Source organism: Giraffa tippelskirchi, chromosome 12 (assembly GCF_054371585.1).
Source record: "Giraffa tippelskirchi isolate mGirTip1 chromosome 12, T2T-mGirTip1v1.2.pri, whole genome shotgun sequence".
NCBI classification, from domain to species: Eukaryota; Metazoa; Chordata; class Mammalia; order Artiodactyla; family Giraffidae; genus Giraffa; species Giraffa tippelskirchi.
Window position 1 is genome coordinate 136277259 of NC_137286.1, and position 20912 is coordinate 136298170.

At 42.0% G+C, this 20912-nt stretch overlaps 1 protein-coding gene across 7 annotated transcripts in view; it reads right to left on the reverse strand.

Moving 5' to 3' along the window:
* LOC145530193 (ATP-binding cassette sub-family C member 4-like) overlaps positions 1 to 20912 on the reverse strand; it is a 116646-nt gene that overhangs the window by 88603 nt on the left and 7131 nt on the right. For all 7 annotated transcript variants that reach the window (XM_081551118.1, XM_081551116.1, XM_081551120.1 and 4 more), the window contains 3 exons: positions 10678 to 10779; positions 6425 to 6514; positions 4679 to 4870 (listed from right to left, as the gene is read on the reverse strand). In XM_081551118.1, the coding sequence (XP_081407244.1) occupies positions 4679 to 4870; positions 6425 to 6514; positions 10678 to 10779 (384 nt within the window). The remainder of the gene's footprint in view (positions 1 to 4678; positions 4871 to 6424; positions 6515 to 10677; positions 10780 to 20912) is intronic.

A 20912-nucleotide genomic window follows, 5' to 3' on the forward strand; every position in this document is an offset into this window, starting at 1 on the left:
AGGAAGCTCTGGCAGAGGAGGGCTGGACTCTAGACTCAAACAGCAAGTGACCCGGCCTTTCTTCACAGTTTTTCTTCCATTTGAAACTGCCCTTCCTCTCACAGCCTGTCAACATCCTGCCCAACCTTCCAGGTTCAGTCTAAATGCACTCTCCCGTGAAACCATCCTGGACTCATCTCTCTTCCTGCTGGGTTCCTAAGGCCCTGTTTACATTTCTCATCTCTCATGAAGGACCATCTTATTCTGCTCCATCATTTGTACACGTGCACACAGCTTCTCTCAGCTCCTGAGGGGTAAGATCTGTGTACCAAGCTCTGTGCTGGACCCTGACGACGATTATCTCTAATCCTCACAACAAGCTCACAGGAAGTCCTGGCCCCATTTCACAGATGAGGAAACTGAGACTGAGTGAGGTCACATCACTGGTCTGAGGACGGTCAGCTGTTAAACAGAAGAGCTGGAATCTGAACCAGCTCATGTCAGTTCATAGCCTTCCACTCTTTCACATCAGGCTGCCCAGCTGGTGACTGAAGAGCACATTTGAAATGAAGACAACACTAAAGTAACTCAAGTCTTGAAAGTCTCTATATCTAGACCCAGAAGGATCAATGAATTTATTATCCTATGATTTCCAAAGCAATCTGAAAAGAAAATATCCAAGTAAGTGATTTAAGTGGAAAAATATTAAACTAGAATTTATCAAAATTTGGTAGCTTTAAATATGTGTTGACTAGAAGTTTTCAAAAGCCTTCAAATGGTTAAAGATAACATGCACACAAATGTTTCATACTATATTGCTTTATGTTATGGTAACAGGATATTGTTATTGTTGATTTATATAATGTACTGGAGACCTGGGTTTGATCCCTGGGTCGTGAAGATCCCCTGGAGAAGGGAATGGCAACCCACTCCAGTATTCGTGCCTGGAAAATTTCATGGACAGAGGAGCCTGGTGAGCTACAGTCCATGGGGTCGCAAAGAGTTGGACACGATTGAGCAACTAACACACGTGTAGAGCACCTATAGAAATATCAACCCAAATAAAGGAAGTTAAATACTCAGATACCTTCTTTCTTACATGTCACATTTTACAGATGTAATTTTACCAAAACCTGGCTGAGTTTATAATTAAGTATTAATTTATTTTCAAAATCATTCTAATACTTACAGAATGCCTGATATGTCCATGGCAATCAGGTGTTTTAAAATTACGACCACATTTCATCCTCAAAACAACCTCATGAGGTTAATAGTATTATTATCTCCATTTCACAGATGAAGAAAACAGCGTTGCAAGGATTAATCAGCCAAAAACCACACAGCTTCAAACAGAGAAACTGAGACTCAACCCCTGAGCCTTCTAACTCTTGGACCTCGGAGTTGATGTTATCAGCATGAATCGATGATGCCAATGTCATTACTTCGGGTCTTCCTATTTTGTTACAGAAAAGTTTTCAGCTCAATGACCTTAAACAATTACTTCAATTAGATCTAGTTTAACACATCTAGTTGTTATTAACATATGTAATATAAAAAATGTTGCTTTTTTCTGTTTTTTCCTCCAGGATTTCAGGTAGGTGGGGGCAGGGAGAACAGTAAGGAGAAATCTTTATTATAATTATATGGATGGATGGATGGATGGAGAGAAAAAGGTTAGAACAATAGGCACCATTTACTGAAACCCTGGCTTGTTTGCATTTTACAGGCATGGCCTGTAGCCTTTACAGTAACCCCACCCCTCCCCCATTTAATAAGAAAGGAAACTGAGACAAACACCTGGAGTTATTACCCAGGACTGTTCCTCTCTGAAGGCCAAGCCTTTCCTACCGCACATGCCGTCTCTGTGTCTACAGGTCAGACTAACTCCAGGACACCACTATTTCCTGTGACTGCCTTATGTCCATCCACTGATACCTGGAATCCAAAAGGAGATAAGCAGATTCTCTCATAACTTACCAAGTGCTTCCCAAGTGTTGTAAATACCTTGCTTGATATCTTGCTAATCAGTCACAGATGATATTTCAGAGCTAGCAAAACCTCTTGGAAACCCTCTGGCCCAATATCCTTGTTTTGCTGCAGAAGTGTCAGAGGCACAGGAAGGTAACAGGAAGTGTCCAAAGAGACAGCAGGCAAGTGACAAAATCGGGGCCAGGACTTGGCTCTCTGCTACTTCTCTACACTGGGACTGTTTCCTGCCAAGGGAGGAATGGGCACAAGGGGCCTCGACTCTATGTTCTGACCATGCAGAGAACAGGAAAGCAGTCCATGTTTATAAACGCCACATCACATACAGAAGAATCGCTGTGCAGCCCAGTCCTGTAGGGCCCCTTTGCACCAGAGTCTATGTTGCATACATGCCCTAGGGTGAGTAAAGCCCCAGAACACTGTCCACGTTACTGGTCCAATCACCCCACGAGGCTGCAGCAAAGCATTGTCCCCCAGGATCTGAACTTGAGCTGCAAATGTAGAGATGAGGTGTCTCATTGCTTCAGGCCTCAGTTTTACTAACTATAAAATGAGGACGGGAACATCAAAGATACTTATAAAGAATGAATAACTCATAAACCTTTTTATGTGTGTGCATGCACAAATGTGAAACAGAAAAATGATTTGCATGTGGACTCCTGGTGGCTCAAATGGTAAAGAATCCACCTGCAATGCAAGAGACCCAGGTTCGATCCTTGGGTCTGGAAGATGCCCTGGAGAAGAGAATGGCAACCCATTCCAGTATTCTTGCCTAGAGAAACCCATGGACAGAGGAGCCCGGAAGACTTCAGTCCATGGGGTCGCAAAGAGTTGGACATGACTGAGTGACTAACGCTTTCACTTTTTTAATAAATGAGAGCTACTGTTCTTACTGTTCTATACTTGCTTCCCCCTTCTTATATGGTCTCTGTAGCATTTAATAAAAATCAAGCTCATGCCTGCTAAGTTGACATCATTTCTGCAAATGCACAATCACTCATTAACAAAGACCCAGGAGAAAGAAACACGTCCATTAAACAAACAATTCCATTTGGTCTGGGGCTTCCCTGGTGACTCAGATGGTAAAGAATCTGCCAGCAATGCAGGAGACCCAGATTTGATACCCGGGTTGGGTTGGGAAGATCCCCTGGAGAATGGAATGGCAACCCACTGCATTATTCTTGCCAGGAGAATCCCACGGACAGAGGAGCCTGGTGGGCTACAGTCCATGAAGTCACAAAGAGTCGGACATGACTGAAACAAAAACTTTCACTTTCTCTTTTGTCCACATCATCATAAAATGCTGCTTACCTGATATAATCTATGGTGCTCAAGCCATTGTTCAAGGAGAATTACTATTTCCTCAGAAAGTAGTTTGGAGCCTTCAGCACCACACCTTTGAAAGTCTGTCCCTGTCTTTTCCTCACAGTAAAAAGAATAGTGGAATGTCCAATGTCAGTGGAATGCACTGAACAGACCCCAGGGGTGGAGGTGGGGGGAGCCCTTTAATACTGTTATTCACTGATTTTTATAACCCAAGAGAGTAACATAGTATTTAATGTTATTTTCCTTTTTTTCCCTTTCTTTTTGCCAAATTGTATTCTCCTATCAGTTAAGTTTAGTTCTCATCATTTATTCACTAATTTCATTTAAATCCCAACGTACAGTTAAACCTTTCACCCTGCCATTTTCTGTGAAACTCAATGCCATTTCTGAAAATAATCTCTCCCTCAGTGAAATGACACAGTATTAAAAAGAAATTTCAAAGCATTCTGCTTTCCTTAAATAATAAATTACAAGTCAAAAATGAAGTGGTGAGAGAAACCCACAGACTGAAAGGGACCAAAGAGGCATCAGCCAAGTGCAGGGGGAAGACCTTATGTGGGTTCAAACAGTGGTGAAGGAGATTTCTCAGTGAGATCATCAACAACATGTAGACATAGACTGGGCTTCCCAGGTAGCACTAATGATAAAGAATCCACCTGCCAATGCAGGAGACACAGAGATGTGAGTTCAATATCTGGGTTGGGAAAATCCCCTGGAAGAGGGCATGGCAACCAACTCCAGTATCTTTGCCTGAAGAATCTCATGGACAGAGGAGCCTGGTGGGCTGCAGTCCACTGGGTCACAAAGAGTCGGACACGACTAAAGCGACTTAGCGCACACACGTCACTCCTAGAGCACAATGTACGTGATGCCGTTGGAGTCATGCAGAGAAGCTGTCCAAGTGTCGAAGTGTGGGATGAAATGTTTCCAGATAAACTAATCTGAGGTCTAGAATCTGCTCCAGAATAATCTGGGGTGGGGGTGGGACTGGCAGGGGGCAGGGGTAGAGATGCAGCAAGACTGGCCACCAGCTGATCCTGGCTGAAGCTGGGGGTGGGTACCTGAGGGTTCATTACACTATGTTTTCTAATTTTGCAAATTTTTGTAATTTTCCATTTAAAAAGTTAAAAGGGAATGAAATTTAACAGAATGAAACAACCTTCCCCTCCAGAAAAGTTATTCTGTATCATTATCCCATAAGGATTAAAACAACAGCATATAGATATATGCCTGCTTATTTACCCATAAGATCAGCTCATAATATTAAGCAACATTCAAAAATACTTCCATTTTTTTAAAAAAAGAACTTTAAAGAAACCTTGAAATTTAAACCAACACTATCATTATTTGAAATTCGAATACATGCAGCTCAAAAGTCATTACTCACCTCTTCCAAAGCACAAGCCCTAATTACTTCTTCATATCGCTCTTTTTCATATTTCTTCCCAAATAAAATGTTACTCCTCACAGTTCCTGAGAACACCCAGGGCTGCTGAGAAACATACGCGATCCTCCCGTGCACGCTGACCTTCCCCTGGCTCGGGGGCAGCTCCCCCAGCACAGCGCTTAACAGTGACGACTGCAACAGACGGGAACACACACACGTGAACAGGGAGCACTCAGGACAGAACACGCCCCACAGCACAGCCGACCCCACGCTGGCACTTGATCCAGGATATCAGAATGGGATAAATGACAGCTCTGGCAGTTGGGACAAGAAAAACTGAAAATAACACTAATGGTCAAAGAAAACAATGACTGATAGGGAATATTAATAGTATAAACAATGTACTCTGCCCAAGTATCCCCCAAATGAAGTTCTACTCAGCAAAGACTAATTAAGAATGTTAACATCCTTGTCTAGCAGAGCAGCTGAGCAAGATGTGTATTTTCTGTATCTGATGCTTAATGCAGTTGCTTCTGCCTCTGGCTATCCTTTACTTGACAAACACTTGTTCTTAAAAAGCTATATGTGAATAGTGTATTCAAAGATGACTAATTGAAAGAACTCTGAAGTGAGTTTATCTGAAGAGCGAAAGTCCATCATAGAGGAAATCAGCACACTTTCATGTGCACATCCCACACTGATTTTTTTAAAATAATTTTATTTATTTAATTTTAGTTCTTTTATTTATTTTTTATGATGTTGTATTGTTTTCTCCCATACAATTTTAATTTTATTTATTTTTGGTTGTGCTGGGTCTTCTTTGCAGTACGCAGGCTTCTAATTGGGGTGGCTTCCCTTATTGCAGAGCACAGGCTCTAGTGGGCAGGCTTCAGCAGTTGTGGCCCATGGGCTCAGTAGATGCAGCTCCCAGCCTCTAGAGCACAAGCCCAACAGTTATGGTGCACGGGATTAGTTGCTTCATAGCATGTGGGATCTTCCCAGACTAGGGATCAAGCCTGTGTCTCCTGCGTTGACAGGTGGATTCTTTTACCACTGAGCCACCAGGGAAGCCCATTTACATTTAGATTTCTGTATTTTGTTGTTTTAGACCAAGTGCATGTGCACATTTCCTTTAAATCTTGCAACATCACAAAACATGGCATGTGTGTATCCCACACCATCTGAGTGCTCACCACACTGGGCTGAAACAATCTGCCCACATATCTATCTCGCCCTGGAACCTAGTTGCCTCTAAAAGGCAGAGATGTTGGGGTCTTGCTCACATCCGTGAGCTCCAGCACGTGGCTGCACCTTCGCTACACGTGCACTGATCGGATCAAGTCAAGTCACATGAGGAAATGCTCAAAGCTTCCAGGAAGAGCCTTCACAACCTCCAGACTTCCTGGAGGGGGCTCCTGTGACAAAAAGAAGTCCCCATTGTCTCCGTCCATCCCAAACAGCTGTCACATAGACAGTTTCCGGCACTGAGGCATCCAAATTCCTGACAATCGATTCCCAACTGAGCAATGTGAAACACAAAGAAGGAAAACACAGTGTGCATTTATCCTGATGTATTCAGCCATGAAACCTTCTTGGAAAACTAATGTTCCACGGAACACACCTAGAGAAACACTGTTTTAGGTACACCCAACTCAAACTGAGGCACAGTCAGTTTTGGGCTCCACTGTGAGAATTTAACCGGGCCTGCAGCATTGCATCAAGTTGCCAAAAGGCATCATAACTTACCTTTCCTGCTCCCACAGGTCCAATCACAGCTAACAATTCACCAGGTCTGACAGTAAATGAAAGGCTTTGTAGCGTTGGGGTTCCTGATTCCTGAAAATTAAAGTTAATAAAAATGTACCCATTTCAATAAAATAACACAAATTGTTTTAGAAAGTGGAAAAGAGAACAATAGTCAACAAAATTGATATGCAAACATAATCCACATTTTTCTCTTTCCTATTTTAAGATACTATGTCCTGGAGGCCTCTTCATCTAATCTTACCTCTTTAGGGGTTTGAGGCAGCTTTAGGTGACTTTGGGAAGGGTCCTTCTTTTACTAGATTTCCATACAGCTAGAAGAATATTCAAACTACTGTACAATTATGCTCAGTTTACATCCTAGGAAGGTAATGTTCAAAATCCTTCAAGCTAGGCTTCAACAGTATATGAACTGAGAAATTCCAAATGTACAAACTGGATTTAGAAAAGGCAGAGGAGTCAAAGACCAAATTGCCAACATCTGTTGGATCATAGAGAAAGGAAGGGAATTTCATAACATCTACTTCTGCTTCACTGACTATGCTAATGGCTTTGACTGTGTGGATCACAACAAACTGAAATATTCTTAAGGAGATGGGAATACCACACCACTTTACCTGTCTCCTGAGAAACCTGTATGAAGTCAAGAAGCAACAGTTAGAAGCAGACATGGAACAATGGACTGATTCAAAATTGGGAAAGGAGTAAAACAACCTCAGATATGCAGATGACACCACCCTTATGGCAGAAAGTGAAGAGGAACTAAAGAGCCTCTGGAAGAGGGTGAAAGAAGACAATGAAAAAAGCTGGCTTAAAACTCAATATTCAAAAAACGAAGATCATGGCATCTGGTCCCGTCACTTCATGGCAAATAGAAGGGAAAAAAGTGGAAACAGTGACAGATTTTATTTTCTTGGGCTCCAAAATCACTGCAGATGGTGACTGCAGACATGAAATTCAAAGATGCTTGCTCCTTGGAAGAAAAGCTATGACAAACCTAGAGAGCATATTAAAAAGCAGAGACATCACTTTGCCAACAATTGTACATATAGCCAAAGTTATGGTTTTTCCAGTAGTCATGTATGGATGTGAGAGTTGGACCATAAAAAAGGCTGAGCACTGAAAAATTGATGCTTTGGAACTGTGGTGCTGGAGAAGACTCTTGAGGGTCCCTCGGACTGCAAGGAGATCAAACCCTAAATATTGATTGGAAGTTGGAAGGACTGATGCTGAAACTGAAACTCCAATACTTTGGCCACCTGATGCAAAGAACTGACTCATTTGAAAAGACGCTGATGCTGGGAAAGACTGAGGGCAGGAGGAGAAGGAAGCAACAGAGAATGAGATGGTTGGATGGCATCACTGAGTCAACGAAGATGAACTTGAGAAAATCCCAGAAGGTAGTGAAGGACGGGGAAGCCTGGCATGCTGCAGCCCATGGGGTCACAAAGAGTCGTAAATGACTTAGTGATTGAACAACAGCAGCAGCAGCACAACAACAAAACATGGGGAATGAAGAAATTAATTATGACACCATGGGTCAGAGTGATAAAGCCTCAATTTTATACATGTTACATGCATTTCTTGCCCTGACAAAACAGGGACGACAACAACAACAAAACATGGAACTATGCTGTTTGTTGCACGTGCAATCCAACTCGAGAGAGAAGGACAAAAATCACACCATTTCAGTCACAAGTCAGATTACCACACAATCTGTTAAGTTCTAAGGCAGAGAGACTTAAGGGTGCATGCGGCTTCACGTATACTGTTGAGAAAATTCTCAATAAGCTAGTATTTAAAAAAAGGCTCCTTATGTGTGATTAGTAAAATGCCTAAAAGATTAAAAACTCAAGGACTGGATAAAAAGGTCTGGAAAACCTTCTACATGAAAAGTTTCTCTGAAAATAACTAAACCGATTATGGAACAGTCACCTCTAAAGCAACAACAGTTACTTTGAATCATCAAAAAATTAGCCCCATATTTTATAGGAATTACAAAAACTAGCAAAAAGAAGCTAAATTTTAATATGTGAAACAATTATTTAAGCATATCTACTCTTTTCTTATTATCTGACACCTAGGGTTCCTATTTTAGTACTTTCTACTGGGTTATGAAAACAAAACAATGATCCACACACAAATCATGACCCACACCAGCTCCTGTCACAGCTCTACAGTCTGTCAGGGCCCGAGTTCACGGCCTGTTCGGGCTTCAGGGTTGGGCACTGCGCTGCCTTGACCAGAAGGGGGCAGCACTTGACAACACAGGGGTTCTGGGGCTCTGCCTCTCCGTTATTAAGGTTCAGGGGATAATGATTTAACAGGGCTCAGAGGATAATGATTCAGCAAGGATCATCAGCTGAGTCCCCACTCTGAGCCAAACACAGTTCAAAACCCCTGCCTCTTGAATCTGGAGGCTCCCATAAGGCTACTTATTTTAAAACTCAAAGCTAGCGCTCTGGGACATGAGGGGACACATGTACACCCGTGGCTGATTCATGTCGATGTTTGGAAAAACCACCACTATACTGTAAAGCAATTAGCCTCCATTTAAAATAAATTAATTTAAATAAATGTTTATGGGTATAAAGTAACAATATTCCATAAGATTTAATATTGTACTGTAAATTGTTTCTTTACCTTATAAAGAGAGTGTTTAAAAGTAAGAATTTAAGAATTAAATAAATTTGGATGGGTTTACATTCCAGTTCCACTTAAAAAAAAAAAAAAAGAGTGAGACAAAGTCCCACCATTTCATGAGTGAGACCTGAGTCCCTGAGACCTTACCCCACCAGCCCACCTGGCTGTCTAGGGAAGCAGGTTACAGAGTTCATGTCTATCTCCTGCCTCCCAACCCAGCAGAGGCTTCATTCAGACTCAACTTCTCTTTAAAACTACCAGTGTATTTGCCCTTCTCCTTCCCAAAGTCTCTCTCTCTCTCCCTCTCTTCCTCTGCCTCACCCATGACCTAACTTGACAGCCCCTAATTACTAATGACCCCAGCAAGGGACACATTCCTTCCATAGGCAAGACCAGGATAACAGAATAGGCTGTTCTGTACTCTAATGCAAATTGCACAGAAGTATCAGAACATGCTATTAACTTCTTTGAATGAAGAACAAAACAGTTCATTTTAAAATGCTGCAGTTTCATATAAGAGAAATTTGGTAACGTTAGCATTCACATAGTGATCTTTATTAATGAAATTTTAATGGTGCTTTCCATATATGCTTCAAGTGTATTACGATGAAAATACCAAGCAGGAGTTAAATCTACTATATTAAGGTAGGAAAAGCTGTCAGGGTAGATAAGGAACCCTGTGTGACTTTCCATGTACAAAAGGTACAGGGATGTGATTTTATATATTTGGGAACATACTACTGTTTTGATGGTGGGTACTGGAAAACCAACAAGTTCTCCCTGTCAGCTTGCCACATAGTACAGTCCTTCAACTGAGAATCACTGGTGCTCACTATGCCCACATGCTGTCTCTTCCTGTCCCTGGCTGCCACCAAAGTAGCCAGAACCATCCAGAAGCTCAGGATGGGGAAGCCTCACCCTACCCCACAGCAAAGATCCGAATCATGGCCTCACTCAGTGTATAATAAGAACATCAAGGCAAAAAATGTACACTGGTTCCTCAAAGCCTCCAGTCTGTAACAACTGGTTATGTATTTGTTAGTTAACTCATTTAATATGGCAGTATTTTGTCTGTCTAATCCTTCAAATTCTAATTTATGTTAGAATTTATGTACTTTATAACCATAAATAACCCCGAAGTATATTGCCAAGTTTAAAAACAGTTAATCCATTGATGTCCAAAATATTAGATTTGGGTTTTCAAGAAAAGATGTATTTATGCTGTGTATCTTTTGTTTAAGGTTGTATAGCACAGGGAATTACACTTAATATTCTGTAATAAAACATAATGAAAAATAAACTAAAATTAAAAAAAAAAGAATTTATGTACTTTCAGTTCAACATGTGCTAATACTTTGAAAGCTGTTTTGAAAATGAGATAAAGAGCAACAAGTCAAATGCCTCAGGCTGATTTTGTACTTAATCTCCATTCAATGCATACCTTGTTCCTGATTCTGAGAATTTTCATAACATATTTTCAGTAAATGGGCAAGTCACATTTTACAATACATGTAAAATCTCAAAATTCTCCAATAAATCTATGTCACAGTTGTCTTTCAGCAGTCACAGTTTTGGAACGGAGGGTTTCTTACCTTTTCCCAAAAAGCTGTAAAGTCTTTCACGTCCACTATCTTTTCGCCATCTGATGGCAGCTGAGGGTAGCACTGTGATATCTCTTCAAGTAACAGAAAGTTCTATAGAAAAAGGAAAAACATAGATTGTTTATACTGCAAGAACAAAGCATAAGCAAAACAGTTGTTTCCCTGGAATTTGCAATAAAAAGTTTTATTTTACCTATCATTTATACCTACCTATCATTTATACCTACCTATCATTTTAAAACTGTATTTTATTAAGTCTTGGTTCACCTGAGAAATATTAAATAATATATAGTATGCAATATACTATTATTATAATATTGGTACATGTAAGTATATAAAATAGTATAGCGATATATAATACAGTATGTTGTTCAGTCGCCCAGTCATGTTCAATTCTTTGAGACCCCATGGACTGCAGCATGCCAGGCTTCCCTGTCCCTCACCATCTTCTGAAGTTTGCCCAAGTTCATGTCCATTGCATTGGTGATCCCATCCACCCATCTCATCTTCTGACACACTCTTATCTTTCTGCCTTCAATCTTTCCCGGCCTCAGGGACTTTTCCAATGAGTAGGCTGTCTGCCTTAGGTGACCAAAATACTGGAGCTTCAGCATCCGTCCTTCCAATAAATATTCAGGGTTGATTTCCTTTAAGATTGGCTGGTTTGACCGCCTTGCTGTCCAAGGGACTCTCAGGAGTCTTCTCCAGTACCACAGTATACATATATATATATATATATATATATATATATATATATATATATATATAAAGCCTGTATACTCTGCTTTCCCCCTCATGTGTGTCAAATTCATATCATTGTTTGTCATTAGCTATCATTTAAGTCATCATTCTAAAGTTTCTATGCCTTAAAAAATATTTCACAAGCATCCGTTCACACTCACTATCTCTTCTCCTTAGTCAATGCCCTCTCTCCTCCACAGCAAGAATGCTGCACCTCTCACTTGCTATTTTCTACACCACTTAGCAGATAATTGATGCAATTTAGCTGAATAAAATACAGCCTAATTAACTGCTACAAAGCTGACAGACACATAAAAGAAAACTCCTTCTTGCCTTGCAAATGCTAGACATAATTCAGTGAGAAAAACTAGAGTGGTAGAGAAATTGAACAAACAACTTTTACCACTCCCACTCCCCAAGGTCCCCAAAAACTGCAAATGTGAGGCAGAGACAGCTGGCTGTCCTCAAAATCTTTTCTTCTGAGGTAACAAACCCTGGATTTTAGCCAACAGGTGGCAGCCTGCAAGGAAGCCCTCCCTCTGTCTCCAGGCTCCCAAGCAGATAGGAGCAGCCACGTGACTAAATCCAGGTCAGTGGGGAGTGACAGCAACCAGGACCTTCCTCCACCCTGGCCTGGGCCTTGGGGGCTGCCAGCGGGGTCAAGGTCACATGCAGTGGAGTAACATAATAAGAGAGAGTTTGGGTCCCAACACCACAGAGGTTCACACTAGCCTTGGGACTTATATGCTGAAGCCCTAACCCCTGTTACCCCTAAACATGACTTTATTTGGAAATAGGGTTGCTATGGATGTAATCAATCAAGGTGAGACCACAGTGGAGGAGGGTGGGCCCTGAATCCAATATGACTGATGCCCTTATGAGAGATACAGAGACAGATACAGAAAAAAAACCCAGCTATTTGATGATGGAGACAGAGGCTGGGGTGATGGCAGTTATAAGCCAAGGAACACCAAGGTTGCCTGTAACCATCAAAAGCTAACAGAGGCAAGAAAGGATGCTCCCTTATCAGATTCAGAGGGATCCTGACCCTGCTGACACCTTGATTTCAGACTTCTATCCTCCAGGGCTATGAAACAACACATTCCTGTGGTTTTAAGACACCTGGTTTGTGGTACTTTCTAACTGCAGCCCCAGGAAACTCATACAGAGCCTTACAAGGATTCTTGCATGAGAGAAAAACAAATGACCTGTGTAAGCATCTTTAACATGGGTAACTCTGGGACCCACAGGCAAACCAAATCCTAACCAACACAGCGGGCAACTGAAACAAGCATGTGAATATGTTAGAGCAAGAAAAAAACACACAAATAGTAACCTACTATGTTAAACATCGTAAACACCATTCAAGTCCTTGACACACCCCTCTATCATGCCCCAAAGTCATAAATGTGATTGCAACCTTCTAGTTCAAAAGAAGAACTGGTAAAAATTGAACAGGAAAACTGTTGTGCAGGAAAAGAAAGACAGGATCCTTGCATTTCTCCCAAAGACCAGCTGATGGGAGATGTGATTCATTCGTTCCCTCCTCCTCTCATTCAGGGTCACTGAGAACCTAACACCAGGCACAGCAATTCCTATCCACCCCGAGCCCATGTCCAGCAGGAGGCAGGATGGGCGGATGGTAGCCTGAGGACTCCTCTGCAGACTCTCAACCACCGCAGCCTGAGTTCTCTCTCCACACCACCTCTCCCATCGTCAGCCAGGTATCAGCTCTTGCCTGTTCTGACACAGCTTATCTCTCTGCCAATTCCCTTTTCCTCTTGAAACAACAGTTTCAGAATATCACTTACTATTAGCTGTTTCAAATACCGATACATCTTTTTTTTTTTTTTTTTTACTGGTTCCTTCGTCAGCCCTCCCCAACACCACAAAGCCAACCCCAAAAGCACTCCCTTCTGATCTCTTTACAGCACCTCTGAGAGTGTCCACCACACTAAACAGCCTCCAGAAGCCATCAGCATCTAAGTATACCCTCTCCAGGTGGCCTCTGCCTGGACACCCTGAGTACTAATCCCACCCACCCTTCCAGGCCATCTCAAATGCTAATCCTTCAGGGAATAAGCTCAGAACATTCCAGACCGGCATTACCCTCCCTACTTTTGAATCCTCAGAGAAATAGCACGTCACAAAGAGGGGAGACACTCCATCATTCAAGCACTTTCACATTCCAACTCCAACTAAGACTTGCACAGAGTCTGCCCATCGTGGGTATCAGGTAAGAAAAGGAACAGACTGTAGAGCTAGTTCAAATCAGTCCAACCAGTAACCTCAGATATGCCAATGACACCACACTTATGGCAGAAAGAGAAGAACTAAAGAGCCTCTTGATGAAAGTGAAAGAGGAGAGTGAAAAGTTAGCTTTAAACTCAACATGCAGAAAACTATGATCATGGCATCTGGTCCCATCACTTCATGGCAAATAGATGGGGAAAGAGTGGAAACAGTGACAGACTTTTTTTTTCTGGGCTCCAAAATCACTGCTGATGGTGACTGCAGCCATGAAATTAAAAGACACTTACTCCTTGGAAGAAAAGCTATGATCAACTTAGACAGCATATTAAAAGGCCAACAAAGGTCCATCTAGTCAAAGTTATGGTTTTTCCAGTAGTCATGTATGGATGTGAGAGTTGGACTATAAGGAAACCTGAGCACCAAAGATTTGATGCTTTTGAACTGTGGTGTTGGAGAAGATTCTTGAGAGTCCCTTGGACTGCAAGGAGATCCAACCAGTCCATCCTAAAGGAAATCAGTCCTGAATCTTCATTGGAAGGACTGATGCTGAAGCTGAAACTCCAATACTTTGGCCACCTGATGTGAAGAACTGACTCATTTGAAAAGACCCTGATGCTGGGAAAGACTGAAGGCGGGAGAAGGGGACAACAGAGGATGAGATGGTTGGATGGCATCACTGACACAATGGACATGAGTTTGAGTAAACTCCAGGAGTTGGTGATGGACAGGGAGGCCTGGCATGCTGCAGTTCATGGGTCACAAAGAGTCAGACACGACTGAGCGACTGAACTGAACTAATTGATGGCAAGGCTACAACCTTACATAGTCTGAGCTAATATAGCAGACACAACATTATGAGACAGGCTGGGACCTGGGATCCTTTAGTGGAGTACTTGCACCTGCACAAACGTCTCCTCCAGCAACAGAATACAAAGGAACTCTAAGGGACTAAAGCTAACTGCACAGATGCATAAGCCAACTGCCATTTCTGAGATGCTGAGAGCAAAGGCAGGGCACTGCATATGATCTTTACACACAGTGTCTACTAGGAGGTAGGCAGACCATCTAAGCCACCTCTGTGACCCAAATCGGTGATCCACCCCCACTCTCACTCCATTCAAGGAATCAGTCTACTGTTCTCAGAGTGAACAAAGGCACCTGTTACTTGTTTTTCACTTCCTTGTGCTGCAGCACAAGCCTCAGTAAAGCCTTGCCTGAATTTCTCATCTGGCCCCTTATCAATTTATATTAATTAAAAAGTTCAAGGTTCCTGGTCAGTAACATATATTATATGTATATGTTAAATGTACAGTTATGCATATATGTTCTAAATCTTGTCTAGACAGAATCAAATTTCAATTTCAGCTTAAATGTATTACCAAGACATAAGAAATTCAATATTCAGTTTGTACATGTTAGAATAGAAATCCTCACTTTCAAAAAAAAGAAAGAAAAGAAAAATCATGCCCTAAGTGAGGAAGTAAATTCATCGAGCATTTGTCCACAAATCACAGGTCTGAGGAGGAAGACATCACAGTGTTTCCGGGGTTAAATGGGACTCCACTCAACACATGACCAGCTTGTAATGGTACCAGAAGTGCTGACTGCATTTTTCTCCAAGAGTCAGGCTGATGAAAAAGCTGAAATTAAATGGCTCTAATGAGCCATGAAGTGCAGACCCAGAACAAGTCACACAGGAAGGTATCAACATCAGAACTGCAGTCAAAAAGACTGACGTCTGTATAATAGGCTCCAGTTTTATCCACCTCATTAGAACTGATTCAAATGTATTCTTTTTAATGGCTGAGTAATATTCCATTGTGTATGTGTACCACAGAAACCGGAGCCTATTATACAGAGTAAAGTAAGCCAGAAAGAAAAACACCAATACAGTATACTAACACATATATATGGTATTCAGTCAATCAGTAAAGATAACCCTGTATGCAAGACATCAAAAGAGACACAGATAAATAGAACAGTATTATGGACTCTGTGGGAGAGGGTGAGGGTGGGATGATATGGGAGAATGGCATTGAAGCATGTAAATTATCATATGTGAAACAAATCGCCAGTCCACGTTCAATGCATGATACAGGGTGCTCGGGGCTGGTGCACTGGGATGACCTGGAGGGATGGGATGGGGAGGGAGGTCGGAGGGGGGTTCTGGAAGGGGAAAACAAGTACACCCATGGTGGATTCATGTCAATGTATGGCAAAACAAATACAATATTGTAAAGTTAAAAAATAGAAAATAAACTAATTAAAAAAAAAAAAAAAAGACTGATGTCTGAGTGGCTGGTAATCGAAAACCTAAGTAGCTTTGTGAACAATATAACCTCAGAGATACATTTGACTGGATGCAAAAGTCACTGAAAACTTCTAGTGCTTTGAAGTTAACATGAGGTCTTTTCTAATTCTGTTAGTTGTTCTTGGAATTGAACATTGTTCAATTTAACATTGTTCTCTTTCCTTGCTAAGAGAAAAATAGAGAGAATTCTTAGGCATATAAAATCAGAATAAATCCTTATTTTCTGTACATGGATGAAAGGAAATTGAAAAGCATGGGTTAACAACAAGACACAACACTATGAAGCCACATGTAGATCTGCCCCGAGGGTATAAACAATTGTCAATCATCCCTCCAAGGTAGGCAGAGGTGGAAAGTTTTCCTCCAAGGGATCGTAGACATGACTTGAGTAAAAATCCTGGGAGATGATCATCATGACAGAAACATGAGTCTACTGAGTCCCAGGCTGCAGGGGGTAGTACAGCAGCAGGGCTCAACACCACACTGTGTTCTAAACTCTGCATGCCCACCACACCTCCAAACCACCTATGGTTAAACCTCACCCAGTTCTGACCACGTGGTCAGTAAGCTCAGCTGACCTTTTCTTCTACTCCTGCTGCCCTTTTCATCTTCTAACTGGGCATGAACACATCTAAGTGAGAGACAAAGTTAGGGTTAGGGAAAAAAGTAAACATCCAATCTGTTGATTATAGTCAATATCTACTACCTGTTTTAATAAAAAGGAGATTTAATCAGGCGGTGGTGGTCAGTGAGGTGGGTCTTATAACAAATACCAGGTATTTGAAAAGCCTCTCAGAATTCAAAATCAAGTTCAGACTCTTCTCCTCCCCAAATCTGGTCTTCTTTAGCATTCTATATTTCAATGAATCCAGAGATTTTGCAGCCCTCAAACCCAAAGCAGCCTGAGATCCACCTCTCCCCTCTTACCTCCATATCCAACTCAAGACTTGCCTTCAGTAGCCCTCAAATCTGACCAAGTCTCTATTTCACCCTAAAACCAAACCACATCTTCCCGTCCCTGGACCATGAACTGCATTAGGCTCCTGCTGCATCTCCCCTTCCTCTGCTCTGGATCTCCACCCTACCACACTGCCCCATCTCCCAGGCTGCAGCCAGGCTGAGCTTTGAGATGATAAAAACCTTCGTGTTTCCTGTAGGGTCTTATACAGTCCCCTTCTCAGGTCTTCAGCACTTTCTACTCTGCAGCCTTAGACATTTTTGGTTCCCCAAAAGCATGGATCCCCCTCTTGTGCACTAAAAGCCTGTGTCACATCATCATCCCCAGGAAAACACAAAGCATCAGCCTCCCACCTCCCTCACCCCCACACACGGGATTCTCCAGGTAACTTCCTCAGCCTTCCCAGGAAGCATGAGCTCCAAGACTACACCAGTAACTCTGCCAAAGCACCTCATGGCACCTTGGAGTTCTCCTTCTAAGGACTAATGACACACAAATATGTCCACAGTGAGTTTCACTGTTTGATTATTTATTAAACCACCCCTATTTGATGAAACATAAATTCCAAACAGGAAGAACCTTTCTGTGTCTAGCCTGCCTCTAGTCTGCACCAGGCTTCAGGTAGTACTCAGTTATTTTGTGGAATAAGTGACTGAATGAATGAATTCCAAATTTGCCCCCCAGAAAGTCTAGCATAAACCAAGACAGGTTTTCCTCTCAACTAATTTTAGTTTACATGTGATCCTGACATCCATTATATTTGCTGAAGCACATTTTGGCTTTATGTGCTTTTTATCTGCAATTTGGGTGATGTTTCCAAAATGGTGCTTATTTTCAAGTACACAAGAGTGTACCTTTACTAAAGGTATCTTTACTAAATATATAGATACCCTGGGCAGCAGCTAAGGCCTAGTGAATCAGAATCTCCAAGGTGTGATCATGTAGATTTAAAAAGCACTCCAGGTGACTCTGATGAACTAGAGAACTAGATTTTTAAAGGATTATAGAAACCATATAGAGATCAAAAAGAAAAAAAAAAATTTCACCAGTTACTTCAACCTACCAGGAAGCCATCTGCCACACTAATACCAATCCTTCTCACCATTCTTATTCTCAGCCATTAGTCCCTCCTTTACTGAAAATAATTACTGCTGACAAATCTCTAAATTTCCAGACGAACTTCCTACAAGATATTGTGTGTATTCAAGGAAAAACTTAGGTTTGTTGCCCAAATCAAAGATGCTTCCTTCATCATGACACAAATCAGCCTGACAAAGTCAACCCTAGAAAATTCAAAGTTCTTGGCAGTTCATTGTATTGCTGAACACATCTACAAAGAAAGGAATTTTAAGACTCAAACACAATTCAGTAGCTGTTTTGTGTAAAAGAAATAAAAAATCCTACCTGAAAATTTGAGCAAAATTCCCTGAAAACCTTCTGCAGGGTCCCTTTCATGTTATACTCTTTGGTGCATCACATAATCCATGAAGGAATCAGAGTTAGTGCTTTTCCCACTAAAATCATGCTTAATGGTTATGATGGGTATGATGGTTAATTTTATGTCAACCTGGCTAAACTACAGTTTCCAGACACTTGCTCAAACTCATCTAGTTATTACAGTGAAAGGGTTTTTAATGGGATCAACATTTAAATCAGTAGACTCTGAGTAAAGCAGATTATCCTCCATAATGTGGGTGGGTCTCATCCAACTAGTCAAAGGCCTTCAGAGAAAAAAGACTGACCAACACCAAAGAGGAGGGAATTCTGTCTCAATATCTTCTTCAGTCTAGAGATGCACTTTAGCATAAAGATTCATGATATTGATCTTCTTTCATTTCGTGATGGTCAGCAAGACAGTCAAAATAACTTTGTTAACCAAGTAATACAGACTGTTTCTAATTATCTATAAGCCCCAAGAGCCCAGCCCAGGAGCCAGGCCAGCAGAGTCTACATGAACACCAGGCTGTACAGAGCACAGTTCCTCTCTTTAGACATCAAGTCCACCAAGTCCAATAAGGCTGGTTTGAGACACACAGATGGGCAGACATAAAAGGAGAAGACTTCCCTGAGTTGAGACAGCCCAAACACACACCAAAACCCAATGTTGCAGGAATGTCTAACCCCAGTCTGCTCCCTTCTCTGCATTTCTAAAGCTTCTGGTGCAGGATGGGCCACCCTGGGCCTCTGTGGGGTCCCAGCCATTTCCTGTAACTGTTGTCTCAGTCAATCCAGTATTTATTTGATGCCCGTGATGTGTCCAGCATGGACCCGACACTACCAGACACAGTCTGCTGTCACGGAGCTCAGAACACTCCCAGGGAGTCAGCATCACCCCACCTGACAGGATGCTGGGAGGTGCGGGACTGGCCATGCACATATATGGAAGCCCTAGATCATCATGAATGGAAGGGCTGGGAGAGGGTCATGGGGCTGCTGCAGGCTCAGCAGCATTTGGTTAAATCAAGGACAGAATAGAAGGCAACACATGGGGGCTCAACAGAGGGAGCCAAGACCACAAAGTGGGGGTGAATGTGACAGGTCACAGAGACAATCCCTTCCCCAGCCCCAAGCAGAGCAAGCGTCATATGCTGGGAAACAAGAGATTAAAATTTTGATTCTGTAAGAAACAGGGAATTTAAACTTAAGGAGAAATTCCACATACCTGAAAGTACTAAGACAATAATGTAATAATGTAACAAAGAAACTTTGGACAGAATCCTAGTTCTGTCATTTGATAATATTAACACAAACTGTGTGAGAATGGGTGAGCTATTTCACTTGATACAGGAACCTGCTTCCTTATCTGTAAAGTGGGGACACTAAAGCTTATCCCATTCAATTGTGGTCAGGATAAAATGAGTGAGTGAGTGAAAGTCGCTCAGTCGTGTCCAACTCTTTGCAACCCCACGATTTGTAGCCCACCAGGCTCCTTTGTCCATGGGATTCTCCAGGCAAGAATACTGGAGTGGGTTACCATTCCCTTTTCCAGGGGATCTTCCCAACCCAGGGATTGAACCTGGGTCTCCTGCTTTGTAGGCAGATTCTTTACAGTCTGAGCCACCAGGGAAGCCAAAGATGAGATGATGTGTAAAGGCTTCAAGAGATCTCGGACCACACAGCGAGCCCAGGCAGCAGCAATCAAAGACAGAGGCTGTGTCAGCAGCAATAACAAAACCATAGCAGAACAGCACATGTGTGAAGCTTCCATCTGAACAGGCTACTGTGTTATTGAGGACATCACTGCGGTCCAAGGATATTCCTAAGTGTCTTCTTTCAAGATGTGAAAGCTTCATAAAAGAAATTCTATTGAATACATTGACCATCTCCTACCAGTATTGCTAGAAGCTCCCATCAGAAAGAATGATACACTCAGGGAACAAGGACTGACCCTGTATAACTGATCTATTTTATGGGTAATCATTTTTTTTTTTTTTTATAGTTTAGAAAATGCTGCTGCTAAGTCGCTTCAGTCGTGTCTGACTCTGTGTGACCCCATATACGGCAGCCCACCAGGCTCCCCCATCCCTGGGATTCTCCAGGCAAGAACACTGGAGCGGGTTGCCATTTCCTTCCTCAATGCATGAATATGAAAAGTGAAAGTGAAGTCACTCAGTCGTGTCTGACTCTTAGCGACCCCATGGACTTCAGCCTACCAGGCTCTTCTGTCCATGGGATTGTCCAGGCAAGAGTACTGGAATGGGTTGCCATTGCCTTCTCCATAGAAAATGCATCATTTAAAAATCCAGCTTTTATGACAAGACCCCAAAATAAAATACAATCACACCCAGAGATATCTAACTTTATTAGAGATATATTACTGTTTCTTCCATCATTATGGAAAAGTAGGAAAATAAAGTCCAGACACTCAAGCTCGTGCCCAGGCTGCCTCACAGAACCAATTTATCTTCATTTTAGACAGAAACACTTCAGTGCCTATTGTGTGCCAGGCCCTTGTCTTGGTGA